The sequence below is a fragment of the Larimichthys crocea genome, chromosome VIII (assembly GCF_000972845.2).
Source record: "Larimichthys crocea isolate SSNF chromosome VIII, L_crocea_2.0, whole genome shotgun sequence".
NCBI lineage: Eukaryota > Metazoa > Chordata > Actinopteri > Sciaenidae > Larimichthys > Larimichthys crocea.
Genome location: NC_040018.1, coordinates 8991671 through 9011165, shown reverse-complemented (window position 1 = coordinate 9011165; position 19495 = coordinate 8991671). Strand labels below are relative to the sequence as shown.

At 39.7% G+C, this 19495-nt stretch overlaps 1 protein-coding gene across 1 annotated transcript in view; it reads left to right on the top strand.

Annotated features, from left to right (window-relative positions):
* Positions 1–19495, top strand: part of LOC109139107 (neural-cadherin) — a 267154-nt gene that overhangs the window by 115152 nt on the left and 132507 nt on the right. The window contains exons 8-15 of the mRNA XM_027281561.1: positions 60–232; positions 3930–4098; positions 5159–5329; positions 5808–5980; positions 7717–7884; positions 11242–11491; positions 15079–15206; positions 15339–15525. Of these exons, the coding sequence (XP_027137362.1) occupies positions 60–232; positions 3930–4098; positions 5159–5329; positions 5808–5980; positions 7717–7884; positions 11242–11491; positions 15079–15206; positions 15339–15525 (1419 nt within the window). The remainder of the gene's footprint in view (positions 1–59; positions 233–3929; positions 4099–5158; positions 5330–5807; positions 5981–7716; positions 7885–11241; positions 11492–15078; positions 15207–15338; positions 15526–19495) is intronic.

The window sequence follows — 19495 nt, the reverse complement described above, 5'->3', positions numbered from 1 at the left end:
TGACTGACTGTGTGTGTTAACCACTGTTTTTTTTTCCATTTTTTTATTTTTGGTTGAAGGTTTAATCCGTCTGCGTTCCAGCCCACCTCCTCACCTCCAGGGTGTTGAATATGTCCTCAACGTTACAGCGACAGATGACAACGCTTCAGGCGGACCTCAGGCCTTGTCATCCACAGCTCAGGTCATAGTGGGCGTGGACGACGTGAACAATAACAAGCCTGTCTTTGAGAAGGTAAGACAAGCTACACGGCACACACATCATTAAACCTTATCTTGCTCATTATCTGCATGTGTTTCAAATGGCGTTGGATAAATCTGCTCCCTCAGTTTGCGATGCAATTCTAATTACAATTCTCGTCTTTCTTGTTTGAATATTCCTCTGTTTTTTCTTGTTTTATGATTTTCTTTATTGGTTCTTTTATTCTGCCTCTATCCATCCAGTGTAACTCCCCTTCATCACTCCTCTGTCTCCCTCTCTTTGTCTGTCTATCTCCGCTATTTATTAGCCTCTATCTCTCCTCTCTGGAGGAGCGATTAGCCGACTTGACCCCTTGTCTCTGCTCTCTCGTCCCTCTCCTACATCATCTCAGTCTTTTAATTAAAGCTTTGAGGGATGTGGCAGAAATCCCGGCCGACCCACTCTGGAGGCGCTTACGTCTCCACCTGCTTTTTTTCTAGCCATGTCTCAATTTTAAATGAGGTGACTTTTCAAGCCCCACAAGGTATTACAAGCCAACATTAGGAGCAAGGACTTGCAGAGTAAACCTCACTCACTCTCTCCTGGGGAAAAGTGAGCACCAAGTGTTTCCCTTTCAGCTTCACCTCTTTGCAGGAAGAAACAGGGGGACAAGATGAGAGCCAAGAGAGAAGATAGGAGAGGGAAGAGAGGGAATCCTGGTCCACAGTTTTTCATGTGCTCTGTATTTTCATGTGCGCTGTATGCTCAATTGTCTCTCTCAGGAATCCTCCTGCTGGCATCTTATGCCTTGTCTATGATTCACTCTTTTCTCTCTGCTGGCAGGATACTGATTACAACGGAAAAGCAAACCTTCAATCCCCCCCACTCACCATGCCTTTTCTAAGTCAAAGAGAGAATTTTGGAAACATGAAAAAAAGTCAAGAGAAATCGACAAACAAAGCATATACAAATGTATGAACTGACAAAGAAAGAGGCGGCGTGCCAGAGAAAGTGTGTCGAGTTTGTCGGTTAGTAAAGACGTCTGAGGTTAGCTGGTGTTTCCACTAGAGCTAGCAGCCAGCAGCAGGACACTGAAGCAGATCCTTTTATCTTGTTTTGATGCCCAAGCTCCTAATGTACTGGAGCCTCTCTGCAACTCTGGGATGGTTCAGTGGACCAAGAGAGAGACACACAGAGACGTACAGATACAGATAGGTCAGATCTCTTGGATATAGCCAGATTTCCCTGTGGCAGATTACAAACACATAGGCATTGATACATTTATTTATTAGCCATTAATACCCGTGTGACCCACTCTTATTTAGGTTATGCAAATACATATATTTGTACTATTACAGAATACCCAGGTTGGGCATTTATAATATAATGTGTAGGAAAAAAGACTACATAGAAAAGTTCATCTCTCACTTCATGCCTGACTAGACTTTTAAATACTATACACAGGGAAAACATGGACAGAAATAAGCATCCAATAAACATCCTACAATGCAAGGCAGCAGATTTGTAGGGATGCACTGATGCAATCTGCTGATTTTTTTTTTCAAGCAAATGTAATATTGGTCATACAAAACGTCGTCATCAATGTCCTTACCCAAACCTCGTGACCACAGGTAAGGGTAAGAATGTAGATCATCTTATATCAAGAGTTTATCCTTAAAATGCATCTTCGTCTTTAGCACATTGCTGCCAAATAAGCCACCTATCAATCTCACATTCCTTCTTACTCTCATGAGCAAGACACCTAAACTCCAGACTGTCATCCCAGCAGCTACACAGCAACAACAACAAAAAAAATACATTGTATTGCAAATATCAGGCATGCAATCCTGAAGTCACCAAACCAGACAGGCTTCACTCCTCCACCTTCGAGATTTTGTTCATGCAAATCACAGAATTGGTGACAAGGCACAGCATTCACAGCATCTTTCTGTGTTTATGTGTAGTACAAAATGTGTGGTTGACACATTCTAATTTGTTTCACATTGACTAAGCATTTGTAACACAAAGCACTCTGTTTGGCCATTCTCATTACTTGCACAGGGGAATGCCTGCATGCCAACCTGCATATCTTCACCATATTTGGTACATAAAGCAAAATGTGAAGCACTGGAGGCAAAAGGTATTAAAACCTTCTGATAACTGCAGATTAAAAGCTTGAAGAGATAGAGATGGAAAGGTAAAGCATTGTTGCATGATAGAAGAATGGAGGGCAGAGAAGAGACAGGAAGCAAGGGGACATGTGATTAAAGTTCCTTAAAGTTCATATCACTAATTAGATGTTGAAGAATAGCATCAAACAGCAGTACTGAGGGTTTCCTTCCTCTCCGCTGTCTGTGGCACATCAGCATCAACATTCCATTGAGACGGGACAAAAAGGAAAAGAGATGGTGGGGATGGAGTAAGCGGGAGAAAGATGAGAGATCAGAGAGAGAGAGAAAGTGGGTTAGAGAGAGTAAGTGAAACCCAGCCAGCTTTCAAATGAGGATAATAAAGGTCTTTGTGTGTCTGACAAGTTCAGTGATTGACAAAATCTTTGAGAACCAAAACACGTAGCAGCTAACTTGCATCACACCAGAAGCGCTAAATTAATCTTTGATGACTACAAGAATCCACATGTCGTTAAATGGAGAGTGGGACTAGGGTTGAATTTCGACTTCCATTCAATATATCACTCTTCTGTCCTGAAAACCAACATTACCTTCAGACAGCATGTTAAGTAAATTATGTGGTACAGACTTTACTCTCAGAAGTTCACATCTCAGAGCCAGACATACAGAATCTTTTGTCCAGCATATCCTCTCACCAGTTTTAACCCTTTGGTGTCTGAGCAGGCACCCTTGATACAAAAGCAATTGAAAGGGTCTGTACATGTGCATTTGTTATGACTATATTAATAATGACCAGAAACTAGTTAGTCAACAACTACGTATGAATATTACTTACTTGCCCAACAGCAAGAAGTCCAGCTCGCCGTCTGTCTTTCAGCCTTTTATTTCACAAAACCATATATATAGAAGTTAATTTATGTTGCCTGCTCACCCACCGCCTGTTCAGACATAACACCAGTGCAGCTCCACTTGAATCCACTGCACTGTAATTTGAATAATTTCTATCCCACACCTATATACTAATATTTAGCTAGGGCAGATGTTTGGGGGCAGTTACATAGTGAGGTTAACACAGTTTGGACAAAGCGCCTTTTCTTTCAGTATGCATGATGATTTTTAAGATTTGAGCGCATATTCACACATAACTATGAACTCCCACACAAAAAAATGAACTCCCACAGAATATATTTCATCCTCTCATGTGTTAAATGGATGCAGTGTAACTTTTATAGGTGTAAATGTTCGTGTTATATTCAGTTTATTTTGTCTCACATATACATATTTTTCTGTCCGTATGAGCATAAATTTATTGTGCACTAAAATATTCTGTCGTCATAAAATCACAAACACGGCATGACATTAGATTGTTTTACATGGCAAGTGTAAATGACATACAATGTAGATGAAAGTGTGTAATTGGTATATCTTGCATCTTACTCAAAATTAGCTGCCTTCAATGGAGTGAATCCATTATGAAGCTCTCTGGCTCAGAAGAGAGACACATTTTTACCAAAACACTGGTTACCAAAAGATCAGCACACTTACTTCATACTTATATTGCCACAATCTTCTGATCCCTTCCTCGCACCTGTCCTCTCTGCCCACTGTCTTATTCTCTTCAGTGTCAGCAGTACCGAGAGAGCACGTCAGTCCTGGAGAACCAGCCAGCGGGAACATTTGTTCTGCAGGTTCACGCTGTGGATGCTGACGAGGGCTCTAATGGCAGGGTCACATACGGCTTCATGCACAAAGACTCCACTGTGCCGGCATTCAGTATACACCCAGACACCGGTACTGAAACACACACATACTCACCTTCACTTGCACAAACATACAAGTACAGAGGAGTACACATACTTTTATTCCAGTGGGGATTCTTATGCAGGTTTATTTTATAATATAAAATGCTTGGTGTAGTGTAACAAGGCATGTAGTGCGCTTGCATGTTTTATGAGTCTACATTTTAAAGATGTTTATTTTTTTTAAATACCAGCCAATTAAATTAATGGTAGTTGTTATTTTGCTGCTAAAGATTCACAACTCAAAGCCTAGTGGATACAGTATAAATATTACTATTATTTATTATTATTTTATTTGATTTATTACATATTTTTTTGACACATGCAGCAAAGGGATGACCTACCAACTCAGTAGAATTTTGTTCCACATTCAGTGTTTCTGATGCATTCTTGTATATTCTGATTTAAAAAACAATGATTCCACAAACAAGTCAAAGTAAAAATCGACATGAAATGTCCTGGTCAGCATGTGTAAACAGAACAATATTGACAGAATGAATAGTTGTGAACCTCTTGATGTTCAGGGCTGAAAACTGATTTTTTTTGTTCTAGTAGTAGTATTTTTAACACAACATAATGTTTGTTCTCCAGGGTTTATGGATCAGTATGTTTGGTCAGTGATTTTGTGAAACTTTAGAAAGTAGAAGTAAAAATCTATCTGTTATTTGAAGTGTAAGAAACTCAGTGTCTTCCTGTAGATACAAAACATATCAACAGTATTTTTAATGTTTTTCATGCAGATGCCAATTATAGATGTCATTACATTTCTAAAAGAGATAATTTAGTTCTCTTTGGATTTGATGATAACTACTTTTAAAAGACTAATTTTCTTTCCTGTTCTGCTCCTCATCCTCTCTGCTGTCTTTGTGTGTGTGTCTGGGTTAAAATGCATGTAACATATAAAAATAGAGTGTAAAAAGAATTTCCCCATTGCGGGATTAATAAAGTATATTTAAGTTTAGCTTTAAGGCAAACAGAGAAAATCATTTTAGTGTTAAATTGCAAATGCAGCCGGGACGCGAAACCAAACTGCGTTATCTCTTTGTCTCTAGGAGTAATTGTGACAGCGAGGAAATTTGACCGCGAACGCCAACGGGAGTATGCGGTGACGGTGACTGCCACTGACCAGGCAGCTGACCCGCTGATTGGCATTTGTCAGCTCAACATCCTCATCCTGGACCAGAACGACAACAGTCCCAAGTTCGAGAACATCCGATACGAGTGTAAGTACATGTTGTAAATGGTGTAAATGAAATATGGTGACTAAGAGAGCTCAACACTGAAACCCAACAGTGTAAAAACACATAAAACTTAAGACTTAAAACAAGCAAAGGAAGGAAATATCTTCTATCCAGTTTCTTTAGTAACATTATGATGGCATAATTAAAAATATACAGGGTACTGGCATCAGCTATTTATTAATATCAGTATTGTTCATAACTGAGTTCCACTGTTGTTTTGTTTGACATACTTCAGTGTTTTGTGTATTTGACATTTTTTTCCTTTTTGTCACATTTTTTTGTCAAATTAGTGAATACGTTTCTCCATTAGCTCGTGTCTTTTTCTGTTTTGTTTTTTATTTTCTTCAGTTGCAAAGCATTGAGCTTGTTCTCCCACTGTACTGACACAGTAAAGACTACAGATAAAGACCTCACAGAACCACTGAGGCGTACAGCACACTTCTTGTCTTTCCTGTCACAGACTTCCTTCGTGAGGATACAATGATTGGGACTAGTTTCTTGCGGGTGGCAGCTCACGATGATGACTTTGGCACCAATGCAGCCGTCACATACTCCATGTCCAGTGAACAGCCGGAGTACCTCAGGGTCAACCCTCTGACAGGCTGGGTGTATGTCAACCAGCCCATTTCACAGGTACACTTTGCTATATACAAACCAATAATAGCAAATTCAGCCTTCTAATTTTATGTTTATAGGACATTCTGCTGTGTTTATAATTTAGCAAATATGCAAATAACCTATCAAATCTTCATCTCATGGGGATGATTGGATGCCCTCAGGGCTAATCGCACTTATGGGAGGGGAGCACTGCAAATGGAACAAAAGCAATGAATTTCAGATTGCAACTAAAATGACATTTTTGAGATTGTTCACCACTTTAAATGCAATGGGCAAGGTTACATCGGAACTGGCAGTCTGATTTGTATCTAATAAAGGTATGTTTGAAAAGGTTTCCACTGTTTGGAATATTGTAGTGAGACTTAATCCCCAAGCTACTCATACTTATGCCATGGATGCACTTGAATGATGTTTTGATGCAGAGGTCTGATGGGTGGAGAAGCTGAATATTGGACAGTTCAGCTATGTACTGTATATAGATGCTCCCAATCAGCTTGGGGGAAAAGAGGGTGTAAACCATTAGGAGTCAGAGCCCACTGAATCCAGATCATGAATCTTTCCAGCAATGCTACTTCTTCCAGTGGATGGCCAGAAAAGCAAGTATATTTGCATTTTAGCATTTTATTGCTGACAGTCAGGGGGCAGAAGTCCAGTGGCCAGTAGCACACAGGCAGCCTGAATATGCGATAATGTCTTCACTGGAGCCTTTTCTTTGGCATCAGGAGAAATAACATTGTTGATACTTTCCTCACTCCACTGCCTCTAACCTCTTGCTTCACTAGCAGTAAGAGAAACAATCTTGGTGGGAACATGAACAAGCAATAGAGGAAACTTCCACATAGTCTGCTCAAAACAAGTCTGTGTCTCAGATGAGTGCCACAATTATAAAAGCCCCAAAAAAGCAACAACACACCATCTTCCAGTGCCAAGAGGAATGCATGTCTGTATCCTCAGCACCCTGCATCTTACACTCACAGCTGGCACCATGCCAGTATTTTTGCCTGAGAGAATGGCTCACTAGAACATATCCATGTTTCCAGATACAAAACTTTTCCACTAATGAGTACAACTGCATAAAGTATAATACACAAGCAGGCACTGCCTACACGTTTATTTCAGCCTTTGCCAGTGTGAAGATCTCAGTTGTCTTAATTGCTCAGAGCAAAGATTGAATTTGAAAACTACATAACCAAAAAATCTTAAAAATCAATTTTTTTTCTTTATAGAGCCAAGCATGAAAACCCAGTTCTAAGAAAAGTATTTTTTGGCATTTGTGAATATGAAACACCTTTAAAACGGTAGAATTTGTGAAGAACTTTCATACCATGGTGGATAAAGCAGAAGGCTGTGAGCAAAATTGAGAAAGTTAACTTGTGTCATCGGTTTGTTTTTGTTATCTAATATACACCAATTAACCAACACTGACGGGCTTTTGGTTAAGTTATTTTCTTTTCTTCCTAAAACGGATCATTTCCCTTGATTGCAGTGGCTAAAACTAATTGCTCTTGTAGGGGTTACAAAAGTCTGCTCAATCAATACAATTATCTTTAAGTATGTTTGTGTTTATCCGAATACAGCCTACAGTCAATTTCTCCCTGCACTGAAGTGTGGAAAATGGATTGCTTGCTGAAATGTGTGATCTAGATTCACAGTGTTTATCACTCTTAAAGGAAGCTATAATTATCACTCTGTCACGCTAATCTGAAGCATAAGATCATGCAATGAAGCTTCTCTTCTATTCTCTGCCACAGAGGACCTACATCACCAGGGAAATTGTGGCAACAGACGGAGGGAACAGAAGCAGTTCAGTGGAGCTGTCCGTCACCATCACCAATGTGAAGAACCAGCCTCCACAGTGGGAAAAAGACAGCTACAGCATGGTCATACCAGAAAACACTGTCCGAGATACACCCATCGTGGTACATTGGGGTGGGGGTTTGACAGTTGGCACACAAAAGACGTAGATGCACAAACACACATGGTTTTGTGGGTGTTTGTACAATCTTAACACTTAAGAATAGACAAGGCATGTCGATTTATACAGCATCTTACAAACAAGGGTGTGGTGGCTGCCTAAAGGGTAGAGTAGCAAACTTGTTGCTCGTTCAGTCCTCCGATCAGCAGGTTGAATCTGGACAAGGAAAATGAAAAAGCAATGCTTGCTCCTCCTTCATTACGACCACTGAGGTGTCCACAACTGCAAAAGCCAGTTTGGCTCTCAGTGAAACTTCCCAAAATCAATAAAGGTTAAAAGAAAAGAAAGTGCTTCACATGAGGCAAGGAAATGCACTAGAGCAAAATTTTAGAAACAATAAAAATAAAATGAATTAAAATGGAATAAAATTAGCTGAAAAAAAGGACTAAATTAAATACATATAGACAAAATAACAGTAATAGATCAGAAATACAGTTGTAGTGCAATTACAGTGCAGCAGTAAGCACCCACATGCACACCTAAACAAGGTACTACTAAAACACACACACACTGTAGCCGGCACTCTTCCAGTAAAATGCTTTCAAGCACTCAGAATCCAAACAAAATGACACATGTACACACAAGTGTAAGTAAAAAAAGACACACGCACACTTGCATTTTTCTGCTTCGCGAAAACATTTTCATTCAAGGTGAAATAATTATTTATAAGACCTGCTGGCCACAGTTTACATGCTTATTCATTTTCCACTATTACTTTAAAAAATGTGTATACTGTATAGTGGTGGCCAGAATTATCAGGACACTTGGCATGTTTAAGAGGTTTCGGTTGTTTTTGTTGAATTGGCCATCAAAACACCCGTAAAACAAATTAAATATCTACAAAATCATCAGTGCTCTGTAAACTACAGAATAGAGCCATTTTCTTTTCTTTACAAAAAGAAGTGTCACACAATCATGTTCCTTTACAAAAAGAGCCTAATTACTTGTGTCATCATTGTCAGGTGTGATCATGGTTAAATTGATGGCGATGCAAGAGTGTTAGGACACAGCTGTGTGATTCTTTTAAATGTACAAGGCCTATTCTGCTCATTAAGTGATCATCAGGGTTTTGATACCAATTGGTATCAACTCAAAGCCTCTAGAAGTAGTCTTGAAGCACATGTTGCTCTTTGAACATGGGCCATGGGTTTGAATAAAGGCCCGTTTCAATGCTGGCTGGAGTTACCGCCACATAAAGGGTTAGAGATGCAATCCAAGAACTGTAAAGTACCCATTAGACCACCATGATGCCACCAATTCACATAAGAACCGAAAGGGGAGAGGTAGAAAAAAAGATACTTTCAGACAGACAAGTGAAGCATCTCAAAATTCTCAGTCTTAGGGACCGAAGAACGACCTCACGAGAACTGCGCGACGAAATCAATGCCACAATGACTAATTGTGCAACAGCATCTTCAAGAACTGTGTGTCGGAAACTGGGTGAAGAAGGAACCTGTTGGCAGAATAGCAGCAAAGAAACCATTACTGAACGAGAAACATAGAGTGAAACGCCTGATATTTTGCAAAAAGAACACAAGAATGGACAAAGGAAGATTGGTATAAAGTGTTGTGGACTGATGAGTCCATGTTTAAACAGTTTGGCAACAAGAGAAGAGTCTATGTTGAACGAAGGGAGGGGGAGAGATATAAAAATGAGTGTCTCTTGCCAAGTAGCAACAAATAAACCAAAAATAAACTGCTTTTTTAAATTAATTGAATACTTATTAAATTAAATTGATACCAACATTTCTGCCTGTGTTCATTCAAAATGAAAATAACAATATTTGATATCCTGGTGTCCAGCTAAAACAGATACAGTACTGCAAAATCACCAGCTCATTTTTGGCGAGAGATGGTCGTCCCTGTCCCTCTCTACCATCCCCTATCAAATATCAGCAATAAATGGCTTTTCCTAGGAGAGGAGTAACAACAATCTATTTTGTCTAACACTACCCAAAGTTTCTTATTACAAGTGTGTCAGGCTGTTAAGTTATCATTAATCAATGGTAAGCGATGAAAGAGTGTTACTATATAACAAACCTGTGAAATGGTGGGGGACCACAGGTTTAGGTTTAGCCACATATGCGGACATTATTAATTCCATTAATGACGCTTCATTATTTGTGTAATTATGATGCAGCCTATCAATTGTATTTCAGGTCAAAGCCACAACTAATCTACAGTATTTTCTAAGGATCTATTGAAAGCAATTAAGTCCATTAAAGTCGCTGATGAATATTTAAAACCAAAAGAGAGAGATGGGTACTTTACATGAGTGTGTGTGTGAACGTGTAAATGTGTTTGCAAATAGAGCGGGGGAGAAAAGAGAGAGAGCGTGGTCCCTATAGTAGGCTACAGTGTATTATTCGAGACAGCAGTTCAGCGTTGATTTGACTGTTATGCAAAGACACAATTACTCTCAGTAGGTTGTAATAGCTCTACCATGGAAAGTTTGAGTTTTTATGGCCTAAATCAGCACATACAGTAGTCAGGCATGTTTGCCAGTTCTGTGTGCCTGACAGGGTGTCTCATTATTGTAGCTGGTGTGCTTTGCAGGTTGAAAGGATACAGCTAGGTCACCCATATGCAAGCCGCATTACGTCCGAGATGGCATTCTTGATTTTAATTGGGGTGTGTGTGGCATCAGCTTTGAGTAGCCTCTCCTTAATTAGTTTAGGAAGAATGAACAGTGTATTCCGCAGGACTTTAGTGGATTGTTGTGTAGTGTTTGAGATTCACTGCATTAATATTTTAGTGTTCATTATTATGGGCTGTAAAAGACTTTTCCATTTGGGCAGATCATTTTTCACTATTTAGATTGCACGCTTCAGTTGAAGTGCAGCAGCAGCTGTCCTTGTTTCCGCTCCCGTCCTTAGGATCATTGCTGGCATTTGGCACTTTTTCAAGCTCTCAAAATTGATAATTGGAAACATGCTGTCAGTTTTTAAAATTTTGGATTGTTTGTCATCTTTTCCTTAAACCAGAAAGTGATCGTGTAACAAAACTTCTAAAAGTGAGAAAACTATATATACAAGTGTTGGTCCATGTTCATATGACAGAGTGTATGGCTGTATGTTAGTGTGGGCACAGGAAAAACTCATCTGCTCTGGAGATTTCTCTCTTTAATTTCTTTATTCAGTAATTGTGTAAGACAACTAATAGGACAACTCTGTGGCAGTTAGTGTAGCTGTCATTAGTAGTGTTATTGTAAATCAGCTACAACAACTCTTGTTGTTTACAGGCTAAAATTTGTGAATTGTATTTATATTTTTCCTTCAATCCTTTTCTTTGTTCCAAACAGACCATTAAAGCCACCTCCCCACTTGGGGATCCCAGAGTAACGTACAACTTGGAGGACGGCATGGTCCCGGAGACGAACATGCCTGTTCGCTTTTACTTGACCCCCAATCGAGAGGATGGTTCAGCCTCCATCCTGGTGGCAGAGCCCCTGGACTACGAGACCACCAGGAACTTCATGCTGCGGGTACGAGCTCAGAATGTCGCTGCAGTACCGTTGGCGGCCTTCACCATGGTCTACATTAATGTCACAGGTGAGCCTTCTTTCATTGTTTTTGGTTTTACTTGAATTTGTTTTAACAATCCTCAAATGTAACTGTTGAAGTATGTTGTCATTTCTCCAATCTATCTTTCACTGCCCCCTAACACTTGTGTTCTTGTGTAAAGCATTCAATTTATGTCATGTTTACACACGTGCTATGATGAATAAACTCTTAATTAACCATTTAATCCGGAGATGTAAGATTAAACAATTCTTACAGAAGTAAAAGCATACACTCAAAAAGGTGTATATGAAGAAAGACAAGAGTCATACAAAGATGCAGACGATGTATTGTGGGTGAAGACCGATTTCCTTGAGGAAACACAAAAGTTTTGTGAGGGAATAAAAATATCATACACAGGTACAAACAGCTGTAGATTTATCAACCTTACCAGTTGAATTTGCTGAACAGAACTGCGCACAAACACACAGTAAACATGTGTGTGTGTGTACACACGCTTTCTGCCTGACAGGTAGAGAATACAGTCTTGCACTAAATGACAACTCACAAAACAGTCCACACGCACAGGGACACAGCAGAGTGTTCACTCAGTATGTACTCTGTATGCTGTACAGAATGTACAGATACAAACATGACAAACACACGTTTACTAAACTAAGGTCACAGTTACAAAACCCTGTTTTCAAGGACACCTTTTTGAATGATATTCCATAGTTGCTTTGTGTTATAAAACTCACTGCAGCACATTGACCAGCAGTGTGTTTGTTTAAGCTTGCAGGAACTGAGGACAAATTGGGTGTTTGTATCATTTTTTTTTTTATGGCTGAGCTATAAGCTAATGGAAGAATACAACAGATTTTGCTTCATTAATTCACAAAATGGGCTTAATGGAATTTAAGTGAAGAGCATCACCAGGCACCATGCGTATTCAAAGACTCAATGGTCCAGTTAAGGTCTAGCAGCTCATATATTACAAAAGTGCATTCCCAGAACATGCTACTGACACACACTATCTGTTTTCAGCATCATCACCTAATGTGTTTGGAATCACTGCTATACATTTGGATGTATATATGCTCATTTTGTTTATTCTGATCCTCACTATTCAACAGTGGAGAGTGTCGCTCTTTCTAAACTGCTTGTACAACACAACAGTTCTCACAACATCCGAGACCCTGGAGAGACACAAAATCAAGAACATTTGGGAAGAACAGACGGTTTAGTCGTATCACAGCTTTCTCTAAGTCCTGTTGCAAAGTGATTTTCTATTTGGATTCCAAAGCTAGACAAATCCAAATCATTTCACCAGCTGGTGTGACTGTGATGAGTCCAAGAGTGCAACTTATATGCTTTAACCCCACTGTCCCACCTCTGAAGAAGATGACCCAGAGTATAACTCTTTATCTCTTATCTTTGTCCAGGAATATCAGTATCTCTATCATCCTCTGTCATGTCTCATGGGGCTTCTGATTATTCTGGTGCCACTCACTCTCAGTTAATGCTTAGACCCTGGTAACTAGGCTTAAATTGCCATCATCACTGTTAAATATGCTTGTGATCGGTAGCCCCTGACCTTGCTCCTGGAAATAACTGCCTACCCCCACATCCCCCATACTCCCTGACATTTAATCCCCTTGCAATATGCGCACGCACACACACGCACACACCCTATTCCATCAAATTGGTCTTAATCCAGTGAGAAATAATTAATTCGCACAGACCCTCTCCCTCTTGCCTCTCTGTCCCTCTCCTAACTTCCCCTTCTGCTCTTTTTGCTCCCTCCTGATCTCCCTTATCTGTCTTAATAAGGCAGCTCTCTGACTCCTCCAGAGGCAGTGTGGCTGAGGGAGAGAGTGAGGGCTGTAATGGATTTAAGGCCCCATTTTTAATTCATAGATTAAGACATTTGCTGAGAAGAAAGAGTAGGAAAAATGGCACATGAAGCAGCATTAGATTTAATGTGTTGCACTATTGAAGTCATTTCTGTAATGGTTTTGGCCTTAAATCAGCTATGTTAAAATTTGGCTTCTGCTATTCAGTCAAGCTTGAGAGTTCATGTTCTGTCTCACTGGTTCTTGGTGCTACCTGTTTTATCTCTCAGTAGCTTGTATTCTACTCTTTTCTCTCCTCACATTATGGTTCAAGGAAACCAGTTTTACACATTTTGTGTCCATTATTGATTGGCCTAATGCAAGTTTTGACCTTCCGCTTGACACCAACAGGGCTTGGAAAAACAACCACCACAGCAAAAATCATAGAACTGTTAGTTCTCAGGGCTATAGGACATGTATAAATGCCACATACTGCATGTTTAAGTGCTAAAAAGGATCCTTTTCAATCACATTAAACACAGTTTGGATAATGTTGAAAACTACAGTAAAACTAGGAATGAATGCTTGCACATACTTGATGCTAGATGGGGCTTCATTGTGTTCTTACGTGTGTTTCATTTATAGTAGTAGGGGTGAGGAGACAATATCATTTCAAAAAAAATAAATACATCAACTAAAAAAATCAAATCTTACAAGATTACAAGTACAAGAAGCCTTGTTTGTGACTGACCTAATGCTAGGATGAAGGCTGTTCCACTGAATTAGAGCAAGGAACAATCTCCCTTGTTTTGAGCCAGACTGTGGAACTTATAAAAGCTTTCTGTCATCACATCTGAAGAGTAGGGTTACAGAATATGGGGTTAAAAAGATCAGAAATGTATGAGGAATCCAAACCACGAAGGGCTTTAAATGTTATTAACGGGACCCTGAATTGAATTCTAAAGTGCAATGGAAGTCAAAAGCAGTGCAGCCAGAACTGGAGAAATATGCTCTCTGCATTTGGTGTTGCCCAGAAACCATCCCGGTACATTCTAGTCCTAATGCCAAAGTGCTTTTGCAGAACCATTCAGACGTGAAAATAGAGATAAATGATCGAGAATTTGGTCTTTTTTTCCCAGGCAATGTTCATCTAATTTTAGGATTATATCTCTTAGTTTCAGAAAGCAGGGAATGGTCAGGGACCAAACCTGAACATGCAGGACCATTTACAACAATCAGCACCCTGAAAAACCTCTTTGTTTTAAGTATTGGTGCTGGTAGAACAAATAAATTAGATAAGGACAGATGGATGTGAGGCACAATGCTAAGTAATTTATTTATACAAATAGTGAGTTGAAAAATTTGGGACACGTAAACAAGAATTGTCAAACTGAATTTAGAGCTTCAGCTCTGGCTTTGGATGGATTTTTTTCGTCAAAGTATATCTGACATTCAGATCATTCAAAGGTTCAAGTTTATCTAGCCTGACATTGAATTCCAAAGAAATTTTGAATTATGTTTTTTAGCAGCAACAGTATTTGCACAGTATGTTTGCTGTCATATAAACTTATCTCCTTAACTGAACAGGAATAACCCTTAAATTATTGTATATGCATGAGCTGGCAAATGTGGCTTAAATGTGTTTCCAGACTGAGAAGAGTGCAGTGGACATAATAATAATCATTTGTGTATTTAAGATTGTGCTGAAGTTTCTTACTTTTTCTATCAAATCCACTGGACACACATCACTTAATTGTTCTGTGTCTCCTAAGCACACTCTTTCTTCCTAAACTCTTCCTTCTCCAGATGTAAATGACAACGTCCCATTTTTCACTTCCTCCATCTACGAGGCTTCAGTCACTGAAGGGGCAGAATCAGGAGCTCTGGTTTTCCAGGTTTCGGCCAATGATCTCGACTTGGGTCTTAATGGCAAGGTGAAAACAAACTCACATATGCACACTCAAATATGGTAAAAGTGCTAATGTTCCTCTTCCAGCATGGTCATTGGAAAGAGATGTTAACAACTTGTTTTTTTCCTGTATCTGCCCCAACGTGCCACCATCCAGATATCCTACTCCTTACTGGAGGATCGTAGTGGGGACCACCAGTATTTCCGTATTGACCCAGAACTGGGATTCATCTACACACAGACTGTGTTTGACCGTGAGACCAAAAGCTCCTACCTATTGGAAGTTCAGTCTGTGGATGGCTGGGAATCTGCACGGCCTGGGAAACATGGACAGCCGAACTCTGGTAAGTAATACTCACACTGCACAGAACAGCCTGTGACTGAACTGATGATTACTGTAAGTTCTGATTGCATTTGCTTTTGCAGTTTGTCTAGTATTACGTCTTGTGCCTGAGTGTTAAGAAAAGCAATTGTAAAAGCTGTTATGAAGTAGCTAGGCTTGAACTGTTAGTGTTATAGCAGTCAGTGGTGAAGAGAAACTGCAGGACATAAAGGCGAAACTTTCAAACTTGAGACTTTTTCACTCAGGAGACATTTTCTATATTAAATTACAACCAATAGGATTTTGCCTGTATTCCAAAACGATGTAACTATCTTACAAAATGGTGACACCTGAACATCACATGCATATGTGATTATTGAACATCGTATGTACCTAATGCTAACAGTAGTCCCCACTCTTCTATGAAGAGTTTCCACCTTCTTTTGGAACCTCTCTTTAAGGATATGTTTCATTTTGGAACAAGAGAAGCACACTGATGTCCAAAGTATCATTGTATGCTGCAGCACACTTCCCATAATCAGAACTCAGATGCTTAAACCAGACTATTATTTGTCCAACACAACGCAGTTGGCACTGTACATTCAAATATAGTGTTCTCCTGACATAATTATGCTAAACCCAGTTTGCCCAATCTTACGTTACACCTGTCTAACCAAGGCTTGGCATCGAGCATGGTGAGCTTAGGCGTGTGTGTCACTGCTCAGCCACGGAAATCCATGTCATGAAGCTGCCTAAAAACCATTATTGTGCCAGTGTTGGTCCTGGAGGCAGTTTGGAACGGGTTTGTGCTGTTTGTAGTGGGTCAGTCCAGTTCTCTCGGTTGCAAGGCCTACTGCTTCACTCCTGAGCTGGGAAAAAAACTGGGCAGGGTCAAATGGGTGCATTGGAAACATAATATGCTTTGACAGTGCAACAGTAAAAGTAAATGAGCTCTCCACTACAACCCATTCTACTGCAAATGTTTGTAAATTCAGATTGCATGGCTGCATACTTAATTTTATGCATCTATAAGCATCAGCTGAGGCAGCTGAACCCTAATTGGCTGTCTGCATACTTGTATGAAGTAATACTTCAGGTAACACATGCTATTTAGCTGCAGCAATTGCATTGAATGCAGTTTCTAGTAGGGCTGCCACAAACGATCATTTTGATAGTCGACTAATCACCGATTATTTTTTTGATTAGTCGACTAATCGGATCATGCGTGAATTCACTGTCCCGGAAAGGTGCGGGTGGGCGGGCGCTGTAAACTTCACGGACGGAGCCGTGAGCCACCTTCGCCCCAGAGTCTTTCCATGTCGACCCAGAGCCGCCACGGAGGAAATGCGCCTGGCGGAGGCCAGCCAGCACCGGGGAGAGGTCCCACGAGGGGATCCTCCCGCACCGTGCGGCCGTCCCTGACCCGCCGAGTTGAATCCCCCGGGCAGACTGCGCGGAAGTTGAAAAATCGTGGTGAAAATTGCAACACCGCCCTGAATTCACGGGGATTCACTGAAGTTGCGTTGAAGTTGCAAATCGCAACATCGTGAATTCCTGGAGGGTCTGTGTTATGGTATCATTTACGGTACAGTCAGGCCTGACATCGATTACCACTACTGCACATGTGCGTGTGTGTGTGTGTGTGTGTGTGTGTATGTGACAGGAAGGCAGATGCGGCAGTAGATTATTTTAAGTTTTTTTTTTATGTATTTGTTCAGTAGTAGCAGTTCATTTCAAACCATGTCATGGATTGGATCAGTAACTTTACTGTATGTAAAAATCCATGAACCAGATTCTGTTGATATTCTAGTTGTAATCCAATTTATCTAGTGATGGTTTCTACTCACTGAAAACTAGGACAAAGCACAGAAGGGGAGAGAGTTGCAGACAGCTGCTCTGTAAACTTCATTTAAGGCTCTAAATCTTCACCAAAGGCAGCATTAATCTCCGTTTTCCTCTTTGTCTCTTTCCCACATCTGCTCATCTCTCCTTACTTGGAAGACTAAAGGCCATCTTCCTCTGATGGTCTGTTTCTCTGGCTCCGTCTCTTCCTTCATCTACACATTTCTCTCTCATTTGCTGCCAGATGAAACACATACATGTTCCAGTGGTAGAATAGAGAGACACCAAGAAATGAACAGATGTTGAGACAGATGGGTGAATGGAGAGAGGTGTTGAAGAAACACCAAAACAGACCAGGATATATGTTTAATAAATATGATCATAGATTATTCATGGATACTCTCTCTAGGTTTGTCTCACTATGGCATTTGTGGCAACGTAAACAGAAGTTAAATATTAAGCAGAGCAGAGACTGAGAGACCACAGTGAAGCCATGGGAGTTATTTTATTTATTTTCATCATGAATATATAAATGAGGTGGCATGAAGAAAGATTGGTGATGGGCAAATTAACAGATACTTAACGAGGATGCACATTCTCACGAGCGTGTGAAATTGCAATTGTTGTCAATCTCTGATGTAATGATTTCCACAGAGAAATCTTTTCAATGTAGTGTGAGTGAATTTACTCCAAAATCTGTTACACGTGTAATGAAACATACTATCTCACCACATGCTGAGGAGCTGCTAACCTCAAAGGCTCTTAAATCAGCCTGGTTTCTGCTGGAAAATACACAAATCACATATAAGCTTGGCAACATACCAGGGTGGCAGGTAGCTGTTCTCATTAAAAAGAATGCAGAAAACCAAACCATCCCTTGAGTCAATGACGAAATTGAGAACACATTTTTTTCATCCAAAGATTCTGAAGAATCCATTTTAAAATGAATAGGTTGATATAAATCTGATTTATCCCCTGACAGTCATTAGATCAATGGCTGTCTTTTCCCCTCCTGCTCAGTTTCCTTTGTTACAGATGATCAAATTCTGCTCTCAAAGCTCTGAGCTCCTAAGTAAGAAATACTTTGGGCTATTAAATAGCTGAAAATCTTTTCCAGGTTACTTGTGACCATTGCTTGAACTGGGCTGCTCGTCCCCAGTATTAAGTGTTTTTTTTTACCTCCTGGTGAACACCAGTATTTTTGTTGGAAACAAGTCCCTCCTTAAACATTATGGCCTTGCCTCCAGAAACAACTAAGGTCCTTCTTTTATTAGATATTTTGATTTGTTGAAGCCTCTATTTGTACTTCAGCTATATATTTCAATATATAGTTCCAACTGTAATGGGACTTTGTTGTCTGCTCATTAATTTAAATTAGTAAATGTGTATATTTTGTATACAGAGATAGACAGGATGTACAATGGCAACACCAGGACGTATTATCATGGCAGTAGCATGATGGTCACATGGTTTCCCTGGATGATAATATATATTTCACCATGTTGCATTAGGCTTAGGAGAGACTATTTATGGATGGATAGGATTTTCAAATAATGAACTCTCTCATGCAGGATTTATTAAGAGTCTGCATCAAGATAATTTTAGCACCCATAGTTGTATAATGCTGCACAAAGCTGCATCTTTACTGTATTACTAGAGAAAGTATTGATTGAATGCTCCCCTGCATTTGATATCTCTTTGGTCACGTGAGGATATTTATGTCACTCTGATAAAACTATAAGTGGCAAATCTGACATGAATTATATCTTCACCTCAAACTGTGATAAGCTTGATTTTTCATCAGGTGTCTAATGCGATACTTTGTTTAAAATATTTACCTAGTTTGTAGGTAGGAGATTAATAATCTTTGTTTTTTTTCTCTTTTTTTTGTATGTTGGTGAAATATCTTATCTATATTAGATAGAACAGTCGGTCCATATGTCTCTTCCGTTTAATAACTGGTGATTTGTTAGACTTATGAGTGTGTTTCCTGTGTGTTATGTTGTTGTGTTTCTCTTTCTTTCACATGTTCTGTTCAAAAGCTGAAAGGGTCTTCCTCTATGCCTCTTCTAACAACCCTCTAATTACAGTGGAATCATGTACGACAGTGTTAGTAATTCATTTATATACTGACATTAATTTATTACTTG